At 41.0% G+C, this 25,324-nt stretch overlaps 1 protein-coding gene across 1 annotated transcript in view; it reads left to right on the forward strand.

Moving 5' to 3' along the window:
* The window catches only part of CDH20 (cadherin 20), a 49,748-nt gene extending 25,874 nt beyond the window's left edge, over positions 1-23,874 (forward strand). Inside the window, exons 5-12 of the mRNA XM_005149942.2 lie at positions 122-289; positions 2,136-2,323; positions 6,885-7,138; positions 10,595-10,731; positions 13,218-13,339; positions 15,152-15,269; positions 21,167-21,418; positions 22,906-23,874. Coding sequence (XP_005149999.1) covers positions 122-289; positions 2,136-2,323; positions 6,885-7,138; positions 10,595-10,731; positions 13,218-13,339; positions 15,152-15,269; positions 21,167-21,418; positions 22,906-23,405 — 1,739 coding nt within the window. The 3' untranslated portion in view covers positions 23,406-23,874. The remainder of the gene's footprint in view (positions 1-121; positions 290-2,135; positions 2,324-6,884; positions 7,139-10,594; positions 10,732-13,217; positions 13,340-15,151; positions 15,270-21,166; positions 21,419-22,905) is intronic.
* Positions 23,875-25,324: the final 1,450 nt, after the last annotated feature.

Below are 25,324 nucleotides of genomic sequence, written 5' to 3' on the forward strand. Positions count from 1 at the left end.
GAGCCTGGTCTCATTCTTGACATAGGGATAGAATGCAGGAGCAAGAGCACTCCATTTTGTTTGTATACTCTTTAACTGCCATTTCTTTTGTTCCCAAAACCTCTTTCCCCCTCAATCTCAGGCTTAATTAGAACAGCTCTAATGAACATGGACAGAGAAGCAAAAGAATATTATGAAGTGATTATCCAGGCCAAGGATATGGGTGGACAGCTGGGAGGATTAGCTGGAACAACCACAGTCAACATCACCCTCTCTGATGTCAATGACAACCCACCCAGATTTCCACAGAGTGAGTACCCACTGCAATAGGATGGACAAAAAGGGGTGGGTGAGTTGTCTGGCTGCTGTTTGCTGTCATTGCAAACATTTTCAAACTCTGAATAGTCACTATTAGAGATGGGCAGAATTTCAATCCATAAGGGAACTTTCCTTCAGAAAAAATGTCAAAATTCACAGTTTTGTCTTTCAGAAGAGGTTTCTGACCTCCAAAAGCAACAAAAAATACACCTTTTTTTAAAAAGAGGGGGAAATTAATTTAGAGAAAGAGGAAAGAAAGATGTCTTTAATGTTCCTAGAATGCTTATGGCCATTGCCTTTGGCTGCTGATTGCTGCCCTGACTCTCTCTTCATCCCATCTCCAAAAGGATGTCTGTCAAATCACGGACATGCGGCAGTGCTGGAAGCTGCAAGATAATTCATTCACCACTCCAGCCAGGTCACTGCAGGGGAGCGTCTGGTAGCTGTGCTGCCAGTGTACACTGCGTTGTCATACAGGCTGCTCTCCAGAAAAGGTTCATCTAAACCTTAGCAGTATATAGTTAAACCCTAAGACATGCAACAGCCACAGTTAATGGAATGCAATTCAGGCAACTCCACTCTTATAAGAAATCTTTCTTTGTATTTACAAAAGTGGTCCTCAAATCAAGATTTGCAATATTTTGTTCTTTTTAATTTGTTTAGATCAAATTTATCTACATAATTCTACATTATTGTTAAACTTGAAAGAAACTTGTCAAGTCTGATTGAACTAAATCTTTCAAGGGATATACTTTAATTTAAAAAATCAAAATTCCGATTCTTTTGGTGGCATAGATCAGTCTCGAGCCATTTTTTGCTTTACCATCTTTTCACATCCAGCTGTGAAATAAAACCTCCTGCAGTTCTTTTTGTTGCTATTCTCCATCTGTTTCTGCATGCTGCACTGCTAAATCAAAGCAATACACCAAGATTAGCAAGAAACCTCAAGTTCTGCTTTTCTGTCAGAGCAACTTGTTGAACGCACCATTTTCAATCCTGTTTTGAAAGTGGCATGAATTGTAACTGATATCAAATTCTTGATTAAGAAAATTAAGACTAGATTAAACCCCATCGTAGTTGTTATCCTGCTTTTATAAAGGTCAATAATTGGTGGAGCCAACAGAGAGAGTGCAGCAAGGAAGGTTTGAACATAAATATGATAGCAGAGTAGTATTTTAGGCTCAACATCTATATTTTTTAGGCATACTTTCAAAATAGAAGCTCTCTCTTTCCCCAGGCTTGCTGCTCAGCAAATTAGTGATGCACCAAATGTGCTCAAGAAATGTGTTCATAGGGAGAAGTAGTATATTTTAATAGAGTAACTAGTAAATTTGGAAGAAACAGGCAAGCTTCTGAGCTCTCAAAGCCTTGTTCAGGGTTGAAAAGAAGGTTTGTACTGACTTGAGAAAAGATTTGTGGTGCTCAAAACCTATGTGTTTATACCCTCTGTACAAGCTGATCTAATAAAAGATGCCTGTCCTATTAAAGCTGTTTCATATCCTGCTTTATATCATGGCGTCAACAGCACAAGTGTTAATTGCCCCATTTTTCTGGTTGAAGTTCCCCTTTTCAGTAATATTGCTACTTTGAAAAGAACCCTTTGAACAAACCTGTTGATATGACAAACTCCTAAATAAAACTTTCCCAGAATACACAGTTGAGCTGGAGCTTTTTAAAGGAAGTCACACTGCTGTTGCAGCTTTGGGAAAGGTACTGGAGACTCCCTGCAGGCTATGCAGTGTTGTGGCCTGCCCTGATCTACTCTTCACATCACAGTTTTTGGTTCCTTTTCACAGCCTATTTTTTGCTCCCCTCTCCCTCTCTGCTGCTTGTGCCAGAGCATTATCAGATGAGCGTGCTGGAGTCTGCTCCTGTCAGCTCCACTGTGGGCCGTGTGGTTGCTAAAGACCTGGATGAAGGCATAAATGCGGAGATGAAATACAGCCTTGTGGATGGAGATGGACTGGATGTCTTTGATATTAACACTGATCCTAATTACCAAGTTGGCATCATAACTGTGAGAAAGGTAGTAAAGTTTCCTTTCTATAGTAATTTATATGGCTAACATGTAATTCCTGGTTACATTTTATGTGTGCAGCATTCCCTTATGCCTGTAGTAATTTGGCTCCCATTACATGACAGTAGCCCCTTTCCTGCTATAAAACACAAATTTTTTAACATTCATTGCTAAAATGTGAAAGCAGACAGCATTCCTAGGAGCAGCCTTTAAAAAGTGGGGAGAGCATTAGCATAAACATGTCTTTTCCTGCTGAAGGAATGGTCAGATTCACTATTTATCTATTTAAATGTTCTCTGTAGCTTAATTATCCTACAATACAAGAAATTAGATCAATATTTGCATTTGAACTGTACACATTTTTCACTCCTGTGTCCCACAAACAATAATAAAGCATGCCTTAGAATTATTTATAAACCAATAAAACCCAGGCAGGTTTTTTTTTTAATTGCAGCTTGAAGATCCATAAATGCTAATTAGGCTAGAAGAAGCTGCCTCGAAAATGGCAGCTGTGAAACTGCTAGTACTCTGTACCGCAGGCTGTGCAGAAAGGCATGGAGTATTTCCTTAGACTCCCTGCTACAGGCTATTTATTCTACAAGCTTCCATAAATGCTAGAAGTTCCACTCTGTTTCTACGTTACGAAATTATGACCCTATTTCTGCCTAAGTATATCTAGTGTACTAATAAGGAAGTATATTCTCCATTTAAATAGCCTGGGATTAAATTGTGCACTAAAATGGAACAGCACATGGCAGAGATTTGACCCTACAAGCCTCTGTGCCCTGCAGCAAAATATTTAAACATGTATTTATGGTCACATTCCTCCTGAGCACTAGTCCCCAAAGTTAAATATGTTTGCTGGAATTAAATAGAGGTTGAATGAAATCTCTAATGTAATTTTTCACTAATTTATTGATGAAAGAAAATTGTATCTTTGGAGTAAATGGGTCAATAAGCTTGACTTTTGTTATTATGAATACAGTTCTACTAGATGTTTATGTACATTAAGAGGAGGAGTTATAAACTTTTACAGCATCAATCATACCTGGTATGTACTGGCATCAGGTACATACTGTTCAAAACATAAATGTTTGTGAAATTCTGTATAATGCCTGTAGGTTTTTGTAATGTTATGATTATCAATAGCAAAACACTGGGAAAGTTGAACTTTGTATCCACTTAAGAAAAAAATAATTCAACTGAATATCAAAATGGGGGGAGTGGGGAGAGAGACAGAGAAGGAATTTTTAAGCCCAGAATGAAATCTTCTTTGAAAGAAAGCGAAACTTCCCCTTTCATTTTTCTAGACAGATTGCCCAAGCAAAATAACTAATACTTCTATTGCGGGCATCAAAATGTCAGAATTTACAGTTACAGATACGACCACTGTTTGCAGTCTTGTGGCCACTTACCTCAGCCCACTAATCCTCAATGCTCCCTGCCTGTGAGGATGATAGTCACTCTAGTGATGGTTTTCCCCTTTCTCCCTTCCTGGGCTGCCACGTTGCCCATAGGAGCAGGGTGGTGGGTCACTCAGCCAGGACCAAGCCCAATGTTTTCTCTCTGGTCAATCACTTCTCACAGCAGCTCTTGCTAAATCCCTCCTCTATGGCACATCTCTCAGTGTCTGTCCTCACATGGGGTAAGGAGGATAAGGATGAAGAGAGGTTTCCATTGGTTGCCTTTCCTCTCAGCTGTGTTTTACAATGCTCAGTTTGTAGAAGGCAACCCGCTCATCCTCCCTATGGTACCACTGTTGGAAAGAGGTTTGAATGTACCTATGGAAGACAATACTGAGGGGGGCAGTGATGTTGAGGCGTTGGCACATGAAAGGGTCTCTGGAGAGAAAGCCATGGCTGATGAAGAGGACAAACTGAGGGAGTCTGAATGCAGAAGCATCAAAAATATGATTGCCTAGCACACTTGTTTGATTTATCTCATTTGTCTAACTCGATCATTACAGGTGATTATGTCTTTTCATAATGTAGTTGGGTTTTATAGCTAGTAAGTGTTTCTGTGATTTAACTGCTCTTTTTACAACTTAGCTTTTTAGTGTACATACAGTGTTTCTCATGTGGTTTTCTGAGAAACCATGAAATATAATGGCCTCTTAGTATATGTTGAGGCAGCTTTGCATTGCACATTCCTTGACAGATGGACAATAAGTGTTGCTTGATCATGTGAATTTATTTTATTGCTATTTTTACAATGCATAAATATGCAACTGGTAGACCGTAACAGCTCTTCAGTGATGGATAATACGTTTGTAGATCTAGATAAATCTTTGCTGACAAGTGCTATGCCTGCAGTAGTCACTGATTTACCAGGTGGAACTAAGGGCAGCCTGAGCAAGTTTCAGTTCATCTGTTTGCACCTGCTGCCACAGGTTGCACAGTTTGTACTACATCACTGCACGGCATCTCCAGTAATACTGGCCTGTCATCTCCCCAGCACAATAAAACCAGTTCCCATTCCAGTTTTCACTTCTCACCTCCATGTCCTGAATTCTGAGTTTTAGGTTTATAATTTCAAGAACTCCAGTCTTTCATCAGGCATTCTTATGGGGGACATAAGCACTAGCAATTTTACTGCATAAGCATGAGCTTTTGTATGTCACTGCAATGTTTCCACTTCTCAAGAAACAAGCTGTTGTGGCAGTAGAGAAGTACTGAAGACTCCATTGAATTTAGGGTGTATTTTGAGGCCCATAGGATATACTTCTGCCATGTCTGAGCATGTGAAACTTGTGCTGATGTTGCTTAAACTTATATACACCTCATGGCTGCAGAACTGGCCAACTGAGTCACTGAACAGGGCAGAAAAGAGATGGGTTGCAGCTGGCCAAGGCCAAGGAGGGCTTCAATGCTACAAGAATGATCTTTGCAGCTTTGATTTCCAGTTGCTTTGGCATCCTCATTATTCGTTATTTTCCTGCCCATCTCCTTGTCCCAGTCTGATGGTGGGTCTTCAAAAACAAAGGGCTGCCCAGGAAAGCAAAGGTGTTGAATGGGAACAACAGCAGCTATCTGTCTATAGTCCAGATGAAATAAGGCTGTGCATGGTAGTTCCACACATGATGCTCAAGCCACATGTTTTGAAATTCATTAATGCAACAAAAAGGAGTATGTCCCTCTGGGCAACCCTGAGAATTGGGCCATTTCTTTCCTGGTACAAAGTTGTCTTGATCAAGATCTCTTCCAGCTAAGGGGAACCAGTTTTGCTGGTTTTAAGCATTGAAACTCCTCAGATCACACAAGTATGGTTGTGACCATCTAGCCCCATTGCTTGTAACTTCCAACTACAACTTGGGAAGTATGACTCTGTCCTCTGTAAGCTGTACCTCACCTGGTTAATTTTTTTTTGTATATTTTGGACTGATCCTTCCCTACTGTCATTCTGTTTGTCTGATGCTTTTAGTCATCTCTTATCAAGACTGGTAATTTGCACATTAAATATGTAATTTGTTGCTCAGTTGTAAGCAGGTTTTGGAGAGGTCTTGTTTTCTTCAGGGATCTGTAAAAAGAAGAAGGAAGGAAGATTAAAAATGCATTTATTGAGAGGTTCATTGTTAGCATTAATTATTTCTATATCCATGTTTACAAAATTAGTTTTATAACTATGGGAAATAAAGTTCATGAAAGTACTAACAGAGGAAGCTACCCCCCCCTTTATTCATTATTTCAGGAAACATTTTTCTTTAAATAGCTATTCCCACTCCCTGCTTCAAATAATACCTGAGTATTTCATCCAGAAGAGATCCTGCAGCAAGAGGTCAGGGGTACCTCATAATACTTTGAAATTAAGCTATACTCTAACCAGGGAGGAGATTCAAATCCTAGCACTCAGCACACCTGGATTGTGAACCTGTATTTAGAACACTTACTGAGGGGACATGAAAAACCCCATTTCTAGGAAGGATGGATTACTGATAAAAACTGGATCAGAATCCCACAAGAGAGGCTGATCATGTCCCCTGCTCCCACTGAAGCCCTTTAGCAGCATGGAAGACAGGGCTCTCTGGAAAGGAGACTGATCTCCATACAGAGAAAAAAGGATGTTAAGTGGGACCTCAGTCTCACGTGTGAACATCCTTGTCCCTAACACTGGACCCATTTTTGAGGAACCAACTCTTCATATTTAACTTATTTCCAGGTGCTCTTGTACTGTCTGTTTCTACATGTATTTTCCTAGGCATGAAACATACTGTACCAATCACGACAGTGATCTTATGGCTGCTTTTACTTTCATTTCAGCAAGAAGAATGAAAAAATACATATTCTGAAGTGGTTTTCAAATATTTCTACTGGCTTGCTCAGTTCAACTGTCAAATTAAAAACTAAAAATGTATACTGTACTACTTCTAATACTATTTTCACTCAATACTTTTATCCCATCTGCAAATATTTACCTTTGTTAACCTTATGATTAAAAATCTAAGTAAAGGTCTACTTTAAAAAAGAAACATCAGTTTATATTGGAGAGTAGCTTTACTTCTGAAAATTAAAATTATATGTCCTAAATCATAAGGCTCAGTTTGCCTAAAGCTGGATGTATTTTTCCTACTCAGCCTTTAAGTTTTGAGAGCAAGAAAAGCTACACCTTGAAAGTAGAGGGTGCCAACCCCCACCTGGAAATGCGGTTCTTGAACCTGGGTCCCTTTCGCGACACCACCACCGTCCACATCACTGTGGAGGATGTAGATGAACCTCCTGTGTTTGAGCCCAGCTTCTACTTTGTGGAAGTGCCTGAGGATGTGGAGATTGGAACCACCATACAGACCATTACTGCCAAGGACCCAGATGTGACCAACAACTCCATCAGGTCTGTTCTGTCTTTCTGTGTTCCCCCATGAGTGCTCCCTAGTACGTATGGTTGGTGAGACAGTGATGAAACAGCACAGCTGGAACTCACTCTTTTTTAGCCAGTAGTAGCTGTCAGTAGGTTTATCCAAACCAGATCTCACACACTGAGGGACTCTGCTATGACTGCCGAAGCAATGCAGGAGCTCACCGTTGACTTTTCTGTGGTATAGAGAATGTCTGCATCTAGCATTGCAATGAACTGGCCAGGCATGTCCTCATAGGATACACTGAAAACAAACCACATACTCTCATGCCTTTGTTGGCACAAAACCTGACAACATCACTAAGAATCTGATGCCATACCAAGGGGAAAGTAATCAACATGCTTCTCCTTTCTCCCCCTCCTGGTTCAAAGCCTGCCTTTGTCAACAGCTCAAATACACAGCTACTTCTGAGTGGATTGAATGTGTACTAATAAATATTCATGAGCCACTAAATTGTATAGTGCCTGGTTAAAGCTGCAGAGCTAGATATTTCCCATATGGAGTTAAGAAAGGTAAAGGTGTATTTACAGCTATGGGAGCTTTCTAGCTGCAACTCAGCAAGGAGCCAAAGGAGCAGATTTGTGTGATCACAGCGCTCTGTTCCATAGTAGCTGCCAAGTCAGCCCAGTTTATCAGAGAAGATCGTTTTTCTCTGAGGCCAGCACACATACTAATTTTCACAACCTGCAGAAGCTCCAAGTGACTGCAAGTTAATCCCAGCAGGTTGGCTGCTTCTTTCATCTCAGAAACACTCTGGGTGTTGAGCTGCAGTTTGCCTAACCTTGGGTCAATCCAGCTTCTGAATTGTCTGTGTTCAGAAACAGGCGTGGGAAATACAGGAGGGAGTCAAAACATCAAATATTTGGAGTTTTTGAAGAATGTTAAATCTATATGAGCAGCTCTGGGCTTCACATGGGAGATAGGAGCAGGCACAGAACCTGTTCTTAATATCGTTTCCTGTGTTGCTGCTCTAAGTAGTTTTTCATCTCTGTTATCTTAATATACCAATCTTTTCTATGTTATAAGGTTATCATACTTCTCATGATATTGTCTCAGATTCTTCGATAAAACTAAGTATTATACTGTCTACATCACAATTTCATTACCCTAAACTTTTTTCACTTGCATCCTATTTTGCTGATTACTGTCTAGCATTATCCAAGCACTGCAGTGCAAACTGTTTTGTGCTAATCTGCTTAAAACAGTGTAAGAGTAATTCTGCAGACTATCAGAAGGCAGAAGTGTTCATTGTTTTCTTTAATGAGATTTCTCTTAGTTTCCTTCAGAGTTTTCCAGTGACTACCCTTGATGAAACAGCACCCTATAAAGCAGAGATACATTACAATAAAAAAAGTTTCAAATATTCAGAATCCTTTGTAACTCTGTCCCTTCCTGACTTTCTTCCTCTCTTTCTTCCCAGCTTCAGCCCTTCCCACTTTCTTTCCTCCTTCCTTCTCTCCTTCCTCCCCCACACCTAGTACATACAAATGTAAATGGTTGGGGTAGAGGAAATAGGAAAAAAAAAAAAAAAGAAGAAGAAATACTACTTTTAATGCTATCTAAAATACAAATGTTAAGATCTGGTTCTCCTTGCCTGTCATGTGGTCCACTCCATCCATGACAGCTTTATGCAGTATCATTCTGTATGTGTTTTTGGCTTGCTTTGCACAGGGCAAGGAAATATAGAAAAAACAAAATCCCATGTTTTGTTACACAAGCTAAGATCCACCTGAAATTAAAACAGTGATCTGATCCTCCTTTTATCATTTTTTCCCAGTATGGAAAATCTAGGATGCATTGTGGGAGGGCTCACTAAACACGGGGAACTCTCAAGTCCTCATTTTCCCAGCATCCATTTTCTGGACTCTCACACTGTGAAATTATAATGGCTGAAAATATACCATGATTGTTGTTAAGTGATTCAGGAAGATTACCTAAAGAATACGATGGAAACAAGTGTGAAGGAGCAGGTGTTATTAGCAGGAGAACTTACATGGAGAACACAGACCAAGGCTCCACCTGTGCCTCTTGACACCTGTGATTAATACCTCAACACTTAATCACAAAGCCATATTCAATTTCAGATACTTGTTGGACTTAAACTGTCAGTGAAAAATTCTTTTTATAGCTCTCATACAAAAATAATTGTTATAGCTAAATATGGGAACACTCGTACTTATTTCCTAAGTAAAACAAAGGTCTGAGAAATCGCTTTAAGGGATGGGAAGGACCGGAAAGGAAAGGGAAGCAAACCTGCTATCCCACCTTCTTTGATTTAAAAAAAAAAAAAAATTGTAAAAGATTTTTCCAACTACACAGCTCAATAATATTTTATATCTCAGTTTAATAAGTTCCTATATAAAGATCAGGCTGGCATGCTTGTTCCAGTCAACACACTTATGCTGAAAGGAGAAAATTCAGAAGAACAAGTCCTCTTCAGAGTCTGTTACGACCTAATGTTTTCACTTCCTATCAACGTCAAAGGAAGAACCAGCAAAAATGAGGATAAGTCTGGTCTCTGTTCTAGGCTGTGACATTTACATAGGTTCGTGGGTGGCTTTTGCCAAAGGACCTCTTACCATGATTATAGTTAGCTAGGAAGGCAACTCATGAAAATGCAAGGTGATGAATATGAAGGATATTGAGTTTTTTACACAGCCTGCAAAATGGTCCCTCTGACTGAATGAGTACAGCAGTGACAGCTGTCAATCAGCTGACTCCTTGCCCACATTTTCTGGCCTTCAGGTACCACCACATTTCCTTGCTCATGGATACAAAAAGCTTATTTCCAGCATTAAACTGACATAATATTAGCCAGGCGGGTTCAGCAATTATGATGAATCAACCTCACAAAGGGAGCTGCTTTTCTAGCTGGATGATATGAGAAAGCCATTCATCATCTCCTTGAGTTGACATGGCTCAATCAGTATGGATGGTTCAGGATGCAGGTGGAGTTTAATCTCCTGAAGGAGGAGAGAATACAAAAGCACAAGGAAAGGAACAGTTCCTTCTTGTCAGTGTAAGGTGCTCAGAGAATAAGCTGAGTAATTTTCATCTTGTCTCAACTGTGCCCAAGGAAAGGGCATAATTATTTTGCTTAGAGAAAGAAATCACACTCCTCACTGACAGATTTTCTCTGTAAAGCAGATGTTCCTGTGCTGAGCTGTGCCTTGCTTTGAGGCTTCTTCCCCTAAATCTTCGTTTCTTCCAGCTCCATCCAAGTAGTACTCACCATTAAATGCTGTTAGCCACATAAACTAGTTTTTTGAGCAGCTGACTTTACCTATACAAGTCAATGAGACATATAACTAGGTTGTGGAAGAAGTGGATCTGCTGGGTATGACATTATTCCCATTGCTAGGGTATTTTGCTGGCTATAACACACAGTTTTCACATGGGTTATGTAATACTTTTAATATGTACTCTTGCAGATACTCAATTGACAGGAGCAGTGATCCAGGGAGGTTCTTTTATGTCGACATTACATCAGGAGCACTGATGACTGCAAGACCTCTTGACCGGGAAGACGTTTCTTGGCACAACATCACTGTGCTGGCCATGGAGCTGAGTAAGGAGATTGCAAACTGTACATAGACTAAAAAGATACAATAGACAAAGCAGGCTGAGAGACAGATTCAGCAGTTCACATGTTCTTATGCACTGAGTGGGAAGCCGTGTTAACTGAATTACTTTTCTGACACTGACAAGCAAATACTGCATTTTATTTATTTTTTGTGCTCCCTTTCACAGGATGGTGGGAGGAGTAGAGGCTGGCAATTCAATGCAGAGTGCTGCTTTTCCAATTCATTAGTATTCCAGGGATTTATTTAAAACTGTTTCTGATGTGTTTCTACAAAAGCTCTGTCTCTTCAGAAGGGCTAGGCAGCTAAAGCAGATGTTGTATATGCTGCACAGCTGCCAGAGCTGCCAGTCCTACCTGGGAGGATTGAGTGGAGCAGGGGCTGATACGCAGAAGTGATCCTGCACTACTAGGTCACCAGCTGAAATCTGCTCTGGTTCAGCAGCAAGTAAAGGTCATAACTATCTGCTTGCTGCATAAATAATTTGGGCCAGAATGTTAAACTCGTTATGCATTTTGGTTTTACAACGAACTAAAACTCAGCTCAGGATTCATCTGTGCCAAGCATTTACCTAGGCTTTGAGAGCAAGGAAATGCTGATTATTTTGTAGTGTCTCTATGAAAAATTTAGCTGAGTTTGAAATACTAACAGATGTGAGATTCATGAAGAAGTTTGGCCTACATAAGCAAACAAAAGGTTCACCCAGTCTTCACCAGAAATCTCTCTAGTCCATATAGTTTTTGCTCAGGATCTCAGTGCATCTACCGAGGGGCAGCAGCTTTTCAGAAGCTTGCTGCCAATAGTGGTGTCATTCCTCATGTCTGAGAGGGTTCCCTGCACATTCAGGCTGTACCAGAGATATAGGGCAGTTTGAGAAGAAAAAAGTTTCAAGAAGCTTGCCCAAAAAATGCTTCAGCCAGCTTGAGGTTAGCAAAGAGAACGTTTCACAGGAGTCAGGGTGACTCTGCCACATGTTTGCAGGCTGCTCCAGAACATGTTTTTCTGTCCCCTTTTTATTAGTGAGGAGTTGGTGACATGATAGGATCTCACCCCCATCCATTTTGATGCAAGTTTTATTTTCAGTCACCAGTAGCCATTGCAATTCCATGTAAATCCAGATACACACACAAGTCTGTAAAAGCTGCCCCTGTAGCAGCACTCAAGGGTGAGAGCAATATGAAGGCATGTCTTCCTTTGACCCATCCTCCATCAGTCCTCTGTCAGTTTTGATCTGTACGTGTGCAACACAATATTTTAGTCTAGTGAATACCTGCAAAAATGTCATAGTTGTGCACTCCTGAATAAAGCTCCTACTTTAAAAAATTAGATCCATATTGCTAAGAATGTAAACACAGACATTCATCTGACACAATGGCAGGTGTGTTAGCAAGATATGTATGGATATGTGGGAAGATGAAGGATTAAACTATAAATTAGGGAGAAACAATATAGCTTAAGAGTATTATCTCGATACAATGTGACACATGTTACAGATACGCTACGTTGAACATCTAAGAAAATTCCAGGGTATAAGAGAATTCTCTATTGTCTATATGAACATATCACTTCTTGTTATAAAGGAAAATCTATTTGGAGATAAATGCACAAAGTGGTATGGTGAAAAAGAAGATGAGAATACTCTTTAAAGAATTTTTTGAATTTTTGCACCTTTTCTGACCTCATAATAATGAATTCTCTTTTTTTTCATTTTGCTTAGTGTTTTATCATTAAATAAATAAAAGAATATGTTTGGGGGAAAAATACAGTAAAAAAGAATTCTGTGACCACTTAGTTTGGAAGTTGTGAAGATATGTGAAATGATGTATGGATTTACTGGCAAAGAAAGCTAATGAACGAGTGGGACAGAAATATCACAAATGATGGCATGTGGAATGCAAAATTTTCATTGCAATTTTAAGCTTCAGTGAAAGCTTTTCTGTACAATTTCATGTGTTACTACATTTTAACCCCATCTGTACAAAGTAACAAAACTTTGACAGCATTTGTGAGTTCAAGGAACATAAATTCTGGGCAAATTTTGAACTGCAGAATTACCACTTTCAACGAGATCTGAATCACAAACCTATCCTTAAAAGAGTCACTTTCTAATTTGTGCCACCAGCAGAGAGGCTTAACAAATACTATTGCCCAATCAAGGGACAGTAAAAAAAATACTGGGCATTGTCTAAAACTTTTGTTATGGAAATAGTCCCATTGGACCCAACCAGGTTGAAGTTTTATTGGAATTTGTTTGAAAAAGATGTGATCAGCTGGGAAGCCAGGCTAGAGAGAGATGCATATGCAGCTTCACACCAAGTCACACAACCCGCAAGCAATCGCAGCTCCCTGTGGGAAAATGCTATTTAACATGAGTCAGTACCCAAAAAACTGCTTTACCTCTGAAACAAGGTGGGGAGCAGCCCCTTTTCTTCCTGTACACTGTTTTTCTTTACGTTGTGCCTCCTGCTTTCAGACAACCCGTCTCAGGTGGGCAGCGTCTCCGTGACAGTGAAAGTCCTGGATGTGAATGACAACGCGCCGGAGTTTGCAAGGTTTTATGAAGCTTTTGTCTGTGAAAATGCCAAAGCAGGGCAGGTGAGAAACACTGGTAGTGCCAGGGGCTGGGGAGGGGATGCAGTACTGCACACAGAGAGCATATCAGAAAGGGTGAACATTGAAAAGAGGGTTCAGCTAACCACACATTTCACCTGAATTCTGGTCAACAGCTGTCTGCTGCTTTCCAAAGGCAAGTACATCACACCAGGATTAGCATCATACATAGCACCTCTTTTTTCTCCCTCAGTAGTTTCCAGAATCACTGCACAATACACTTCATGGCTGAAATTAAGCCTTCCTTTGGGCAGGTGCCATCAGGCAAACATCCAGTGTGTCCTGTAGCAGTAACAAAGAGAGAAGTGTTATGAGAAATGCCATGGAGTTAGCCTGCCCTGCCTGTGGCAGAAAAGGCTTACTGTTAAAAGACCCTATTTATAAGCGTCTTAAGCACCCTGGCCTTGTGGGATTTCAGCACAACAAACTACATCAGCTTCAAAGGGGAGCCAAGCTGAACCCGTTTTGCTGGGGCAGAGTCATGGACAGCACAGGACTTCTCAAACCAGGACCCCTAAACAAGCAGTGAAGCCTTTTTGCTCCTCTCCCTTCTAAAAGCCCATTAAACCCCCTGAACAATGTCTGTCTCTCTCATGATCTCTCTCTCACTGGAGCTGGTATGAGCTCTACTGCTGATTGCTTGTAGGGAGGCAACTTGGATGCTTTGCCACCCAGGGTCCACAGTGGAGACTTGTGTCTCCTAATGCAAACCTGACTAGCATAGTTTAAACATATAGACACATCACTCACAGTTTGTGAAGGAAAAATTATGCTGATAATATTGCCATGTGTTCACTGAAGCTTTTTCCAGCTTGCTGTGAAGCAGAATAGCTATTTACTGCCGGGACAACTGTCTCACAACTATCACATATAGGATAATTTCATCTCCCTCATTTACAGAGGATCTTAAAAATACAGGGAGTAGAAATCACTGCATACTTTTTTCCTGGTTTTGAAAGGTGAGTGTCCTAAATAATAAGTTTTCTGAGAAATGCACTCTAATTTAGACGATTTCCTTATGCGAAGAAAGACAGCTTCTGTTTCCACTCTTTGAAAAGTTCTGAAATAATTTTTAAGGTGGTGAACAAGACTTTATGGGTCTGTCATTTGCCTTTGAATTCAAAAATAACTTTTGAATGCAAAAATCCAGGTGAAGATTTATTCCTTGTCTAAAAAGATGTCAGAATGTTTATTCAGACAGAGCTATAGCTCACTGTGCTTCAAGCTGTTAGACCTACTTTACTAAGCCTCTATAAGTGAGCTGACAAATCTCTTCCTGGATTCAACATTGTCTTAATTTCTTTCCATGATGTTATATATTGCACATGCAGAGTGTTTGCATGGTTGACTTTACTCATTCTCTTTTCCGCTGACAACTTGGAAAGAATTTATTGATTTAAAATTAAGAATGATAAAATAATTAACCTGAAGTCCTTTTCTACCTGCAAAATGAAGTTGAAAATAAGCATGGACTTCTTACAAGCTCTCTAATGCACAATGAGTCTTCTGAACACCCTGAAAAAATAAATGTGCAACAGAAGATAGGGATGCATGAGAGAAAAGTGTCTGTTATTTGAAGCAAACCAACTATTTCCTTTGTTTAAAGGTGATTTGCATGATCATAGCAAAATATATGAAGTCTGCAAGGTTTTGAGTCTCTTTTTGTTTTATCTACTGTATATCTGCAGGACAGTTTCATTCATTTGCTTATATATTTAAATGTATATGATATTTGTTTACTCATAGTATATATATTTTGCTTCTCAACTGTTTCTGCTTTGTTATCATACCCTGTAGCTGATCCAAACAGTGAGCGCCATCGACAGGGATGACCCACAGGATGGTCAGCACTTCTACTATAGCCTGGCTCCAGAGGCAGCCAACAACCCCAACTTTACTCTAAGGGACAATCAAGGTAATCAGAGTGGACACAGATAGTTATACACTCTAATTTCTAATGCCTGAGTTGGACTTGAGAGGCTGTGACTTAGACTGTGTGATAAGACTGCCATTTCAAATAATACCAAGTGACACCTGCTCCTTAAAGGCAGCAATAAAATTACATTACTTACTATATTTGAAGGTTATATGATTTTTTCTTCTTTATAAATATTCTCTAGAAATAGGCCCCTTTTTCTTCTTCAATGAAATGTGCCAGTGTTCTGTTCAAATTCAGATCTTGTGGCCAGGCTGCAGGCATCTTGGATAACAGAGTGGAAATTGCATACATTCAAAAGGAGATGCTTAAAGGTAGGATAGCAACTGGAACTAGGAGACATATCCGAAGGCAATTATGCTGTTCCCTTTTGGTTTTTTGTACTTTTCATGTTTTCTCCCAGGCACAGAAAGGGAAGGTTCTAGTACTGTTCTAGTCTTTTGCCCCAAGCACGTTTTTTCTCCCTCTTTTATATATCCTAATTTCCATAGGAAAGGGTAGGAGATATGGAAGGATATGCAGAGCCTTAGGGGGATAACAGCATACAGCTTAAAGTCTGTGTAAGATTTGCTAAGTATAAACTGAAACACCAGTGGGAAGACTCATGGCAAAGTGCTGGCATGTGAGTGTCCTAAGCAATGGAATTTACTTCTTTTGGGAAAGATTTGGTAGGCTTAGAGCCGGCAGCAAAGCCCCACTACGGCAAGCCTTTGCATGACTGCTGCTGATAGATCTCCACGGGCAGATAGTGGTGCTTAGGTCAGATCCACAACAGCCCTCATGGGGAAAGAGGGAGGACTTTGAGTGACCTGGTGCAGAGCTTTGAAAGCCAATATGAAGGGGCTGGATTTCAGTAGGAGTTTAGTATGTAAAGTACAGCAGATCAGCAAGCTATTTACGAATAAATGGGCAGAAAGACTGGCCGCCTGCAGCATCTGTGCTGGTCTCCAAGCAGCATGCCTGCCCCTGCTCCCACACTTGCCTGCTTGTCGCACGGATTTCCCTAAGCCCTATTTGTGCCTCAGCAGGCATATGAAAAAGCAATGCAGAAGCTAACAAAGAAGCCCCCTCGAACATCTATTAAAACATGCTACTTGCAAAGTTTGGAATCTTCCTATACTGCACGCTAATGTTTTTTCATCCCAAACCCAATTTTCTTTCTATAGTGTCCCTGAAGCTTCCACACACGATTTCTTGCATTTTTATCCACATCTCTCTCCCACTGTCTCCCTCTTTTTATTTTTGAATATATATTGCCAAAACAAGTGAGCAAATAAAACACAACTATTGCTAATACATTTGGCAAACTAGGCTCATTTCACCCTCAAGGCATTGTTCTAAAAAAGAAACAAAATTCTCAGCATCAGATGCACTTTTTCTGTCTAAGGCCATACTTGTGATAATTTATAGTGACAGCAATGACTGAATGGCTGTGCCTCCCACTCTGTACAATACCAGTTTTCCAGAGATATACAGCACAAGAAGCTTAGGGTACTATCAGTTACAGACCTGAAATAAAAAATGTAAAGTATCAAACCACTGACTATTTGAAATATACACATTAAGGATTAATTTAGTGCCTCAGCAATTTGGAGTGCAGTAGTCATTTCAGTAACAATAATTTATATTTATATTTTCAGCTAGAGACCACTAAGGACTACATAAATCATATGACATAGTCACAGAGGGGATAGCTATATTGTATGTCACAGGGTGGCAAGACAAGAAACAGAACCCTCCTTGCTAGTCACAGCCTCCACATGTAAACATAAGACAGCAATGTTTCTCAGGCTGTGGGAAGGCGCTATCAAGATTTGCAATTGTGCTGATTACTTGGTTGTCCGATATAGCAGTAGGAGAAACTGCAAAACATGCAGCCTTCCTGGCACAATCAAAACTTTGATTTATACTGAGCAACAGATAGATCACACTTTGCATTCTGATGAGCTGTTTTACATATTTCTTTGGCCCTTGTCATTTTAGTCTCTGAGAACTTCTTCAGACTATTTATTCTCCACATATCTCTGGTAGACAGAGAAATCCTATTGTTCTCCTTTTTTACAGTCAGGGATCCAGGGCAAAAAGAAATTAAGCTACTTACATGCCTAGCTCCCTTTGAGCTCAGTACGATCAGTGGGAGATAGACATGTGAGTATCTGCAAAGATCTATGCCTACATGACCTCCCAAGGCCTTCTAGGATATATGTGATAAAGCAGGGAACTGAGCTGGAGTCTCCCATCTGTTTGGTTACTCATGTAGGATATTGTCAGGCCATCTTTGCCTGCTTCTAATTTTACTGAGATTATGCTAGGAAAAACTTGGCAAAAGAGGCTTGACGGAACAATGGGATGAACAAAATCATCTTCCTGCATTTCCAGATCAAACTCTGAGCTGATCTTCTGTTGACCCTTAACTGCCAGCCTCCATCTTTGGGTGAACTGACAAAGAGAGCAGACATTTTCATGGATGCGGGTATCAGTGTCATACCACTGCCAGGACCATCATTAGAAGCCTCTGCCAGTCCTCCCCATTGCATTTAAACTTGTCCTACAAAATTCTGGGCTGTTTGTTCCTCCCCTAAAACCGCAGTCTACCTCACACTTCAGCAGAGAGCAAAGCAGTGAGCTGAAAATCCCCAAGAAAAAATGTGACCCCTTCTTCAAGCCAGTGGCATCTGTAATGCCTGCTTCCTTGTGCTCTTTCTTCCACTCTGGGTGAAATGTTTCTTTGTATGTTTCCCTATATTCATAATTATTACAATTAGGTTTTAAAAACTAACAGAAGTTCCGTACTAACCATCCCTCGTTCTTGTACAGATGCACACAGAAAGAAAAAAAGCCTTTCTTGTAAGAAGAGTGGTGGTTAGCTCTGATCTCAGTGTTTGGATCTACACAGTGTTTAAATCCCCTAATCTCTCCAGGGAGGTACGTCACTTTCAGTGGGGCAGAAAGCTGCAGGAAAGAGATGCTCCATGGCTTGCTCTCACAACCACATAAAGACACCAACCTGTACACCTGCGGGTAGTACAGTTTTCACCTCCTAATGACACAGGCACAGGACCAGCTATGCTGTGATTGTCAGTATCTCTGCTCAACACTGTAGCTAAGTGCTACTATCCAGCCTTGTGTGAGCCAAAGAAGCTGTGTTGGAAGCTGTGATGCAAAAATGTTGTTCCTTCTTATCATGCTTGCCTTTTTTTATTTCTTATATAATGGGGCTTTCATGTCCTCACAAGTCCTCTTCTCTTGAAGGCTAAGGCTTAGCAGATATCAAATTTGGAAGAAAATCATATATTCCTTTTTCTGCCATGCTGCACCACATCCCAGCATGTCCTTCAAACTGCAGTAGTACATCAGATCACATTAGCTTTTGATGAGTCACACAATAAGCCTTGGCACCAACATATTGCAGTTGCAATGTAACAGGTAGAGCAATTCTTTAAGGATGATTTGGATGCCTGACTGTTGCAAAGCAAAACAAAACAAAGGGATGAAACCTAATGCTGAGAGTCATCAGGAGAATTTTATCACCAAGAACATTTAAGACATGGGTGATATGTTCAGCATATCACAGCAAAAAGACATATATATATATATGTATAAAATTATTATTATTATTTGAATATAGAGACTTGGGTTTGGCCTGAAAAGAAAAAGTTATGGTTAAAAACACTTGAGATCTCTCACTAGCTGATTTTGCACAGCTTCAGACAGGTTTATTGCCTTTGACTTCTTTTACAGACAAAGTATGATCAGCTCAGAATAATTAAGTCTTTTTTGTTTCACAAAGAGCAATTTCACATAAGATGAAGGTTTTTTGTCACCTAGACATAGAAAAGAATTTGTTACTCGTGTTGTAAGTCAGTTTAAAGAGAGTGAGTCTTTCACTCAGGAAAGAGAAAAGCAACCAGATTAGTACACTGTTAAGGTGACTCAGACATTTCCATTGACACAGGCACTTGGCTATTTCCTGCCCTTTGGGCTGCTCTTTCTTATGCTAGAACAGGCCCAGTGTTGAAAAGATGTAGTATTAATACCTGGAGAGCACATACTAGAGGGCACATGAAAAGCCCAAGGATATGGGCACCAGTACCATGTGATGCCATAAGATTCACAGAGCAAAATATGGAATTCTGAGCATAATTCAAATCTAGCAGGCAAGTCTAGTGAGCCTAGCTTGAGTTTGCTTATATTCCGTAGCCAGATGCATATAACACTCCTGATTTCATTCCTAAAAGCCATCAAATCTTTTCTGATGTTCAGACTACAGCAGATAATGGAGCTTATTTATCTGCCTGCAACCTGAGTCTCTGCACTGAAGAAAATAACCCAAGATTATAATTTTAGCAGTAAATTGATAGGGAAATAACAAGGAAGTGGAACAAAACTTTCTTGATATTTTGGGGTTTTTCCACAGTGTGCTTGTGATCAGGTTTCTTGCCATTTCTGGGTTGCAGCTGCTTTGTTCCAACCCACCTGGCAACAGCCAATTGGCATCCTGCATTTCCAGGCTTAGCAGATGTACATTGGTAACAACCTGGAGATGCAGGTGGCCTGACTGTGGCCTCTTTTGAACCAAGGAAACAAGAAACAAAACTTAGTAAAAGAAAATGCATGAAAGTCAGCTCCCAAAATCCCACAGCATCACTGCATGGGGTCAGATCAGGTAGGTCTGCCAAAAAGAAAAACTACCTGTGCTCCCCATTTATGATTGCTGGACCAAGATCTGCAGACATGTTTTTGTAAGAAGGGCCAATTTTCCTGCACGTTACTTTTTACTCCCTGGTGGCCCAGTTCACATTGGAGACATTCAGTCTTATGCTTTCCAAAAGTCTCTGAGGCCAAGAAGCTTGAAAGATAGCACTAAAAAATCACCACTGGTCTCCAAAGATTTTGCCTAGGCATTCCTGTGATGAGAAATGAAAAGAACAAATTCCTGAGTTCAGTTCCTTTCTCATTAGGAAAGATGGTGCAGTCTGAGAAATTGGAGGGAGAGGGTAGGCAGGAATTCAAATGCCACTGGGAAGTTCTGACATTTTTAAAAAGATGCTGAATATGGAGAAGGAGCCCCAAAGGTAGGAATTTCGCTTGAAATGACCAACAGCAACTGACTGTTAGGTCACTCTTTTACTATTTTTTCAGCAGCATCACTTTGATTCCTTTTGATTTATATAAAAAAAAAAAGCAGTCACACTAAATGAAGCAGAATGGTCATATCAAAGCAGAATAATTCTGACAATGATGACGTAAAGCATTCTGGTTTCTTTCAATGGCAAAAGTGCCACTGAAATTGCATATATTACACTGAAAAAAAATGTTTAGTTGCAAGTTTTCAACTCATTGCTGCTTTAGAATAGCAATCTGGTTTTTCCTTTGTCTTTTTGTTGACTCAGGCAGATGACCATGCCATATATCAAAAAACATGAAAAGTACCTTAACATGTCCACAAGGGTTATACACCAGCATCTCCAAAACAGTGCCAGCACTTAAGAGTCAGGTCTAGAAAAGATGTTGAGCATGAATAAACAGGAACAACAAGTTTCCTTCAACTGTTTGTTTCTGTCTTGCCTTCTGAAAGCTCTTTTAGCTAAATCTGGAGGCTGTGAGTTTGCTCTGAACACTTCATATCAGAAGAGGTAAAAGCAGCTCCTAAGGTGTGTATGCCTTGCAGGTTTGGAGCTGTGGCCCGAGAAGAGACTGCAATAATGGAGGCAGAAACAAAATGCTGAGTTGTGACAAACTGATAGAAACCAAAGAGAAAAGAGAGAAGACAAATACATGTGTGGGTCTAGGGGTGATTTTTTTAACCTTCCTTCTCTGCTGGATTCATGTGCTCCGCATGCAAGCTCTTCTCTCCGTTTATTTTCTACCCTCAGATAACACAGCATGGATTTTGACAAGGCGCTCTGGTTTCAGACAACATGAGCAGAACACCTTTTACCTCCCCATCCTGATCAGTGACAATGGCCGCCCTGTGCTGAGCAGCACAGGCACGCTGACCGTGCACGTGTGCAGCTGTGATGACGATGGCATGGTGATGTCCTGCAACGCAGAAGCCTATGTCCTCCCCGTCAGCCTGAGCAGAGGGGCACTCATTGCGATCCTTGCCTGCATCTTCGTCCTGCTCGGTAAATCCTTGGCTTCTTGGGAAAGGTCAGACTCTTCAGCTCTGGACAGGGGGTTGCTGATCAATCAAAGGTGAAGAATGCACACACACATCTATGTATATGTATATATTATACGTAGACACACACATACTGAAAGGGCCAAATCAAGGACCAGATGGCCAGATGGTATAGTCAGCTGCATATGGCTTCAGACTCTGGGGTGTAGGAATGAGGGAAAACTGTGGCCTGCAAACATTTCTGCCAGATACCAAAGCACCAGGGTGTCTAGTATCACCCTGCTTTCCTGGAAGAGGTATGCCAGGAGGAAGTCCTGAGAGCTGTGGCTAGGGACAGATTACTTTCTCATCCTCAGCAGTTCCTGATCATGTGTTCCCACAAGAAACAGGAATTGTAAGCCCTATTCCATCTCTTGTCTTTTGACAGGAGATATTCACACCTCCATATGTTTTCGTTGAAACACTACATTAAAAATGGTGCCTGTGCTGCTATAAAAGGGCTGAGCATCTTGCATGTGTTCTGTCTCTACAAATAAATTTCATTCCTTTCTTGCCCAGACTTTCTATGTCCCCTGAGAGCTGTTGGTACCAAAAAACTCCAGCGCTGCCCCCGTTCACTCTCTCAAGTCATGAGATATTAGTTCAAAACACATATTCCCTGAAATTTCAGGGGACACACTTTGAGGAAAAATGGAGTAAAATACAGGAAAAATTCTTTAGAAGTGTCTCAATACTGCTTGTTCAAAGGAACCTAGGTACCTCAGGTACAAATTTCAGCATTCAAAACCTTTGCTGAGTTCTAGCCCTGGAAATACAGTCACCAGTTAATGGCACATTTTCAATAATAAAGGGCTCTGGTGCTTGTATGACTACTTGTCCCCATGCTACGAAGCATGGAGAGGATGATGAGCACCAGCACAGCAGCACTGCAAGAAGTTTGCAGATAAAACAAAACCAAAAAGCCTTTGGAGGAGACCAAAGGGCTAGCTCTGCATTTTACTCTGTAAGCAAATGTACCCCCATAGTGCCTTGGCACCATCCATCTACGTGACGTGCAGTCCCAAGCCAAAGAGTCAGACCTTGGGCTGGGGGCTTCAAGCAGGCTGCAAAAACCTGTTACACGGCAAGAAAGAAAAGTACCTCTATGGAGCTGTGTGCCACTGCAGATAAACTGTTATTGATTGTCTGATCTGGCTAACTTAAAAGTAGCTCAAGTATTGCTATAGTGCATCACAAGCACCACTGGATATACATGCCTTGTCACTGAGAGTTAAGAATTAAGGTGGGAAGAGGGACAGATTAGCAGGACCTCACACTACGAAGTTAGGGTTGAAGGACTGCTACACCACCCACCTGCAAACACCACAGCTCTTTAAATGCAAGGGACAGACTGGGCTCATGAAGGGGAAAACAGGGCAGCAGAGAGTCTAAAGCCCTCATAAGATCTACCCCTTCACTGATGGCCCCATGTCTCTCTGTTGCCTCCTGCAGTGCTGGTTCTCCTCATCCTCTCCATGCGGCGCCAGCGGAAGCAGCCATACATCATTGATGAGGAGGAAAACATCCATGAGAACATCGTCAGGTATGACGACGAGGGTGGCGGGGAGGAGGACACAGAGGCCTTTGATATTGCTGCCATGTGGAACCCGCGGGAGGCCCAGCTGGTGGTGAAAAACCGTCAGGACATGCTCCCTGAAATAGAGAGCCTTTCCCGATACGTGCCTCAGGCATGCGTCATGGACAACAACGTCCACAACTATGTGCTTGCTAAGCTGTACGAAGCTGACATGGACCTATGGGCACCTCCCTTCGACTCCCTCCAGACGTACATGTTTGAAGGGAATGGCTCAGTGGCAGAGTCTCTCAGCTCCCTACAGTCGGTGACGACAGACTCAGACCAGAGCTACGACTACCTGACAGACTGGGGGCCACGCTTCAAAAAGCTGGCTGAGATGTACGGTGCCACGGACAGCAGCGGGGCTCTGTGGTAATGGACGAGGAATGGCAGAGGGGTTTCCATGCAAAATGGTGTCCATTTAGGTCCATTCTCATCAGATGCTTCCATGGACATGAGTGAGGCCTCCTAAAAAATAGCAATACGGTGCTTGGATGAGAATGGGAAGAAGGGTGTGAATGAAGGTCTCTCTGGATCAGCTTTACTCAGTTAAATTAAGTCACGTTTGTGAAACAGTGGGAAGCAGAAAGAAGAAAGTTTTTTCCTGTTTCATACAGCAAAATTGGAAAGCTACACAGCTGGAATATAATGACATTTATTCTCTTTCTCCCTTTCTCTCTCCCTTGTACACGGCAGCTTACTGAGCTCTGTACTTCTGGGTTCAAAGATCTACAAACTCCAACTGTAATCTCCAATTCACTAAGAAATTGCCAGCAGAGAAAATCTGTTCCCCACCAGTTATTTTTTCCCCACTAAAAAGGAATAAAAAAAAAAATTGCTTGCTAACAAGAGGAAGAAAAAACAAGAAAAAATGCCACAAAGCAGAAAATTGAAACTGGAATCTTGGAGGGCTCTTTGTAAAGTAAACATTCTCTCTTTGTTGGTAACGGAGTCATTTTATAATCCTTCAGAAACAAGGCTGAGGGTTTTTTCCACCTGGCTGAGAGGGCTGGGAAAGAGGCCTTGAATTTCTGCTCTAGTTTAATGGCTGATCTATAAGTCACTGGCGTTAACACTAATCCATCTCCTATCAAGATCGTGCAGATTTATTTTTGGCTCCTTAAAACCATGACTCCACTAAATTGTTCAGAACAAAACCAGAAAATCTGCCTCTTTTGCACTGTAGATGTCTCTTCCATGTGCCAAATGTGAAGATTAGATTCTACCAATGAAAGCCAAATAAATTTAAAAAAAGAAAAAGCTATATTTGGTAACTACATGGGTTAGATGGGCTTTCCTAATCTGTGTGAGGTCAATCCAAGGGATGTTTACATACTGTAGATAACCTACTTGAACAAATGCAGTATTATAGACCAATAAATGGATGTAAGAAAATTACATGTATAAGTTTTGTATATTTGTTAATTTTGGTAATAAATATGATGTACTGCATACAGTACAGTACCTTAGCACCTCTTTTAATAAAAGTTAAACAGAAGGGAGAGTCTGATAGTAATTTATTGACTACTTTACTCGCGGCAGTTATTGTTTTTCTGTGGCTTAACAAGCCTTGAGCATCAAGAAGAAATGGTTCATCTGCATTGTGTCAAGGAGACAGGCCTTCAGGTTTCAAGTTCAAGCAGATTGTCTCCTTCTTTTGTTGTTGTTCACTTGGGCATTGTCCTTAGCAGTGAACTGTAGAATCATACAATGGTTTGGGTTGGAAGGGACCTTAAAGACAACCTAATTCCAAACCCCCTGCCATGGGCAGGGACGCCTTCCACTAGACCAGGTTGCTCAAAACCCCATCCAACCTGGCCTTGAGCACGGCCAGAGGTTGGGCAGACACAGCTTCTCTGTGCAACCTGTGCCAGTGCCTTTCCACCCTCACAGTAAAGAATTTCTTCCTAGTACCAGCCCAAGTACATTCCACCCATGGTGAAGTAAAAAGAAATTCTTGTCTGATGATGTTTGAAACATTATGGCTGGGGCATTTTGAAGGCTGGAAACCAATTACACAGCCCTGACAAAATCTCCTGCCTTCAGAGATGTGACAGACTGTAACATGCAATATCCATTTATGGCTATTCTTACTCTGCAATTAAAGTTTTGAGCCTGGATCTTACCTCGTTTGCGTGTGCAAACGGGAAGGTGCAGGGAAATTACACTAACACAAGTTTTATGGAAGGTGGCGAAAGGCTTCTGAAAGCAGAAAGGTCAGCAAAGGCATTTGAAGGTTTCTTTCTAGCTAAGGAATCTGTCCATCTCAAAATAACCAGAAACAGATGTGCAAAC

Source organism: Melopsittacus undulatus, chromosome 1 (genome assembly GCF_012275295.1).
Source record: "Melopsittacus undulatus isolate bMelUnd1 chromosome 1, bMelUnd1.mat.Z, whole genome shotgun sequence".
Classification (NCBI taxonomy): Eukaryota; Metazoa; Chordata; class Aves; order Psittaciformes; family Psittaculidae; genus Melopsittacus; species Melopsittacus undulatus.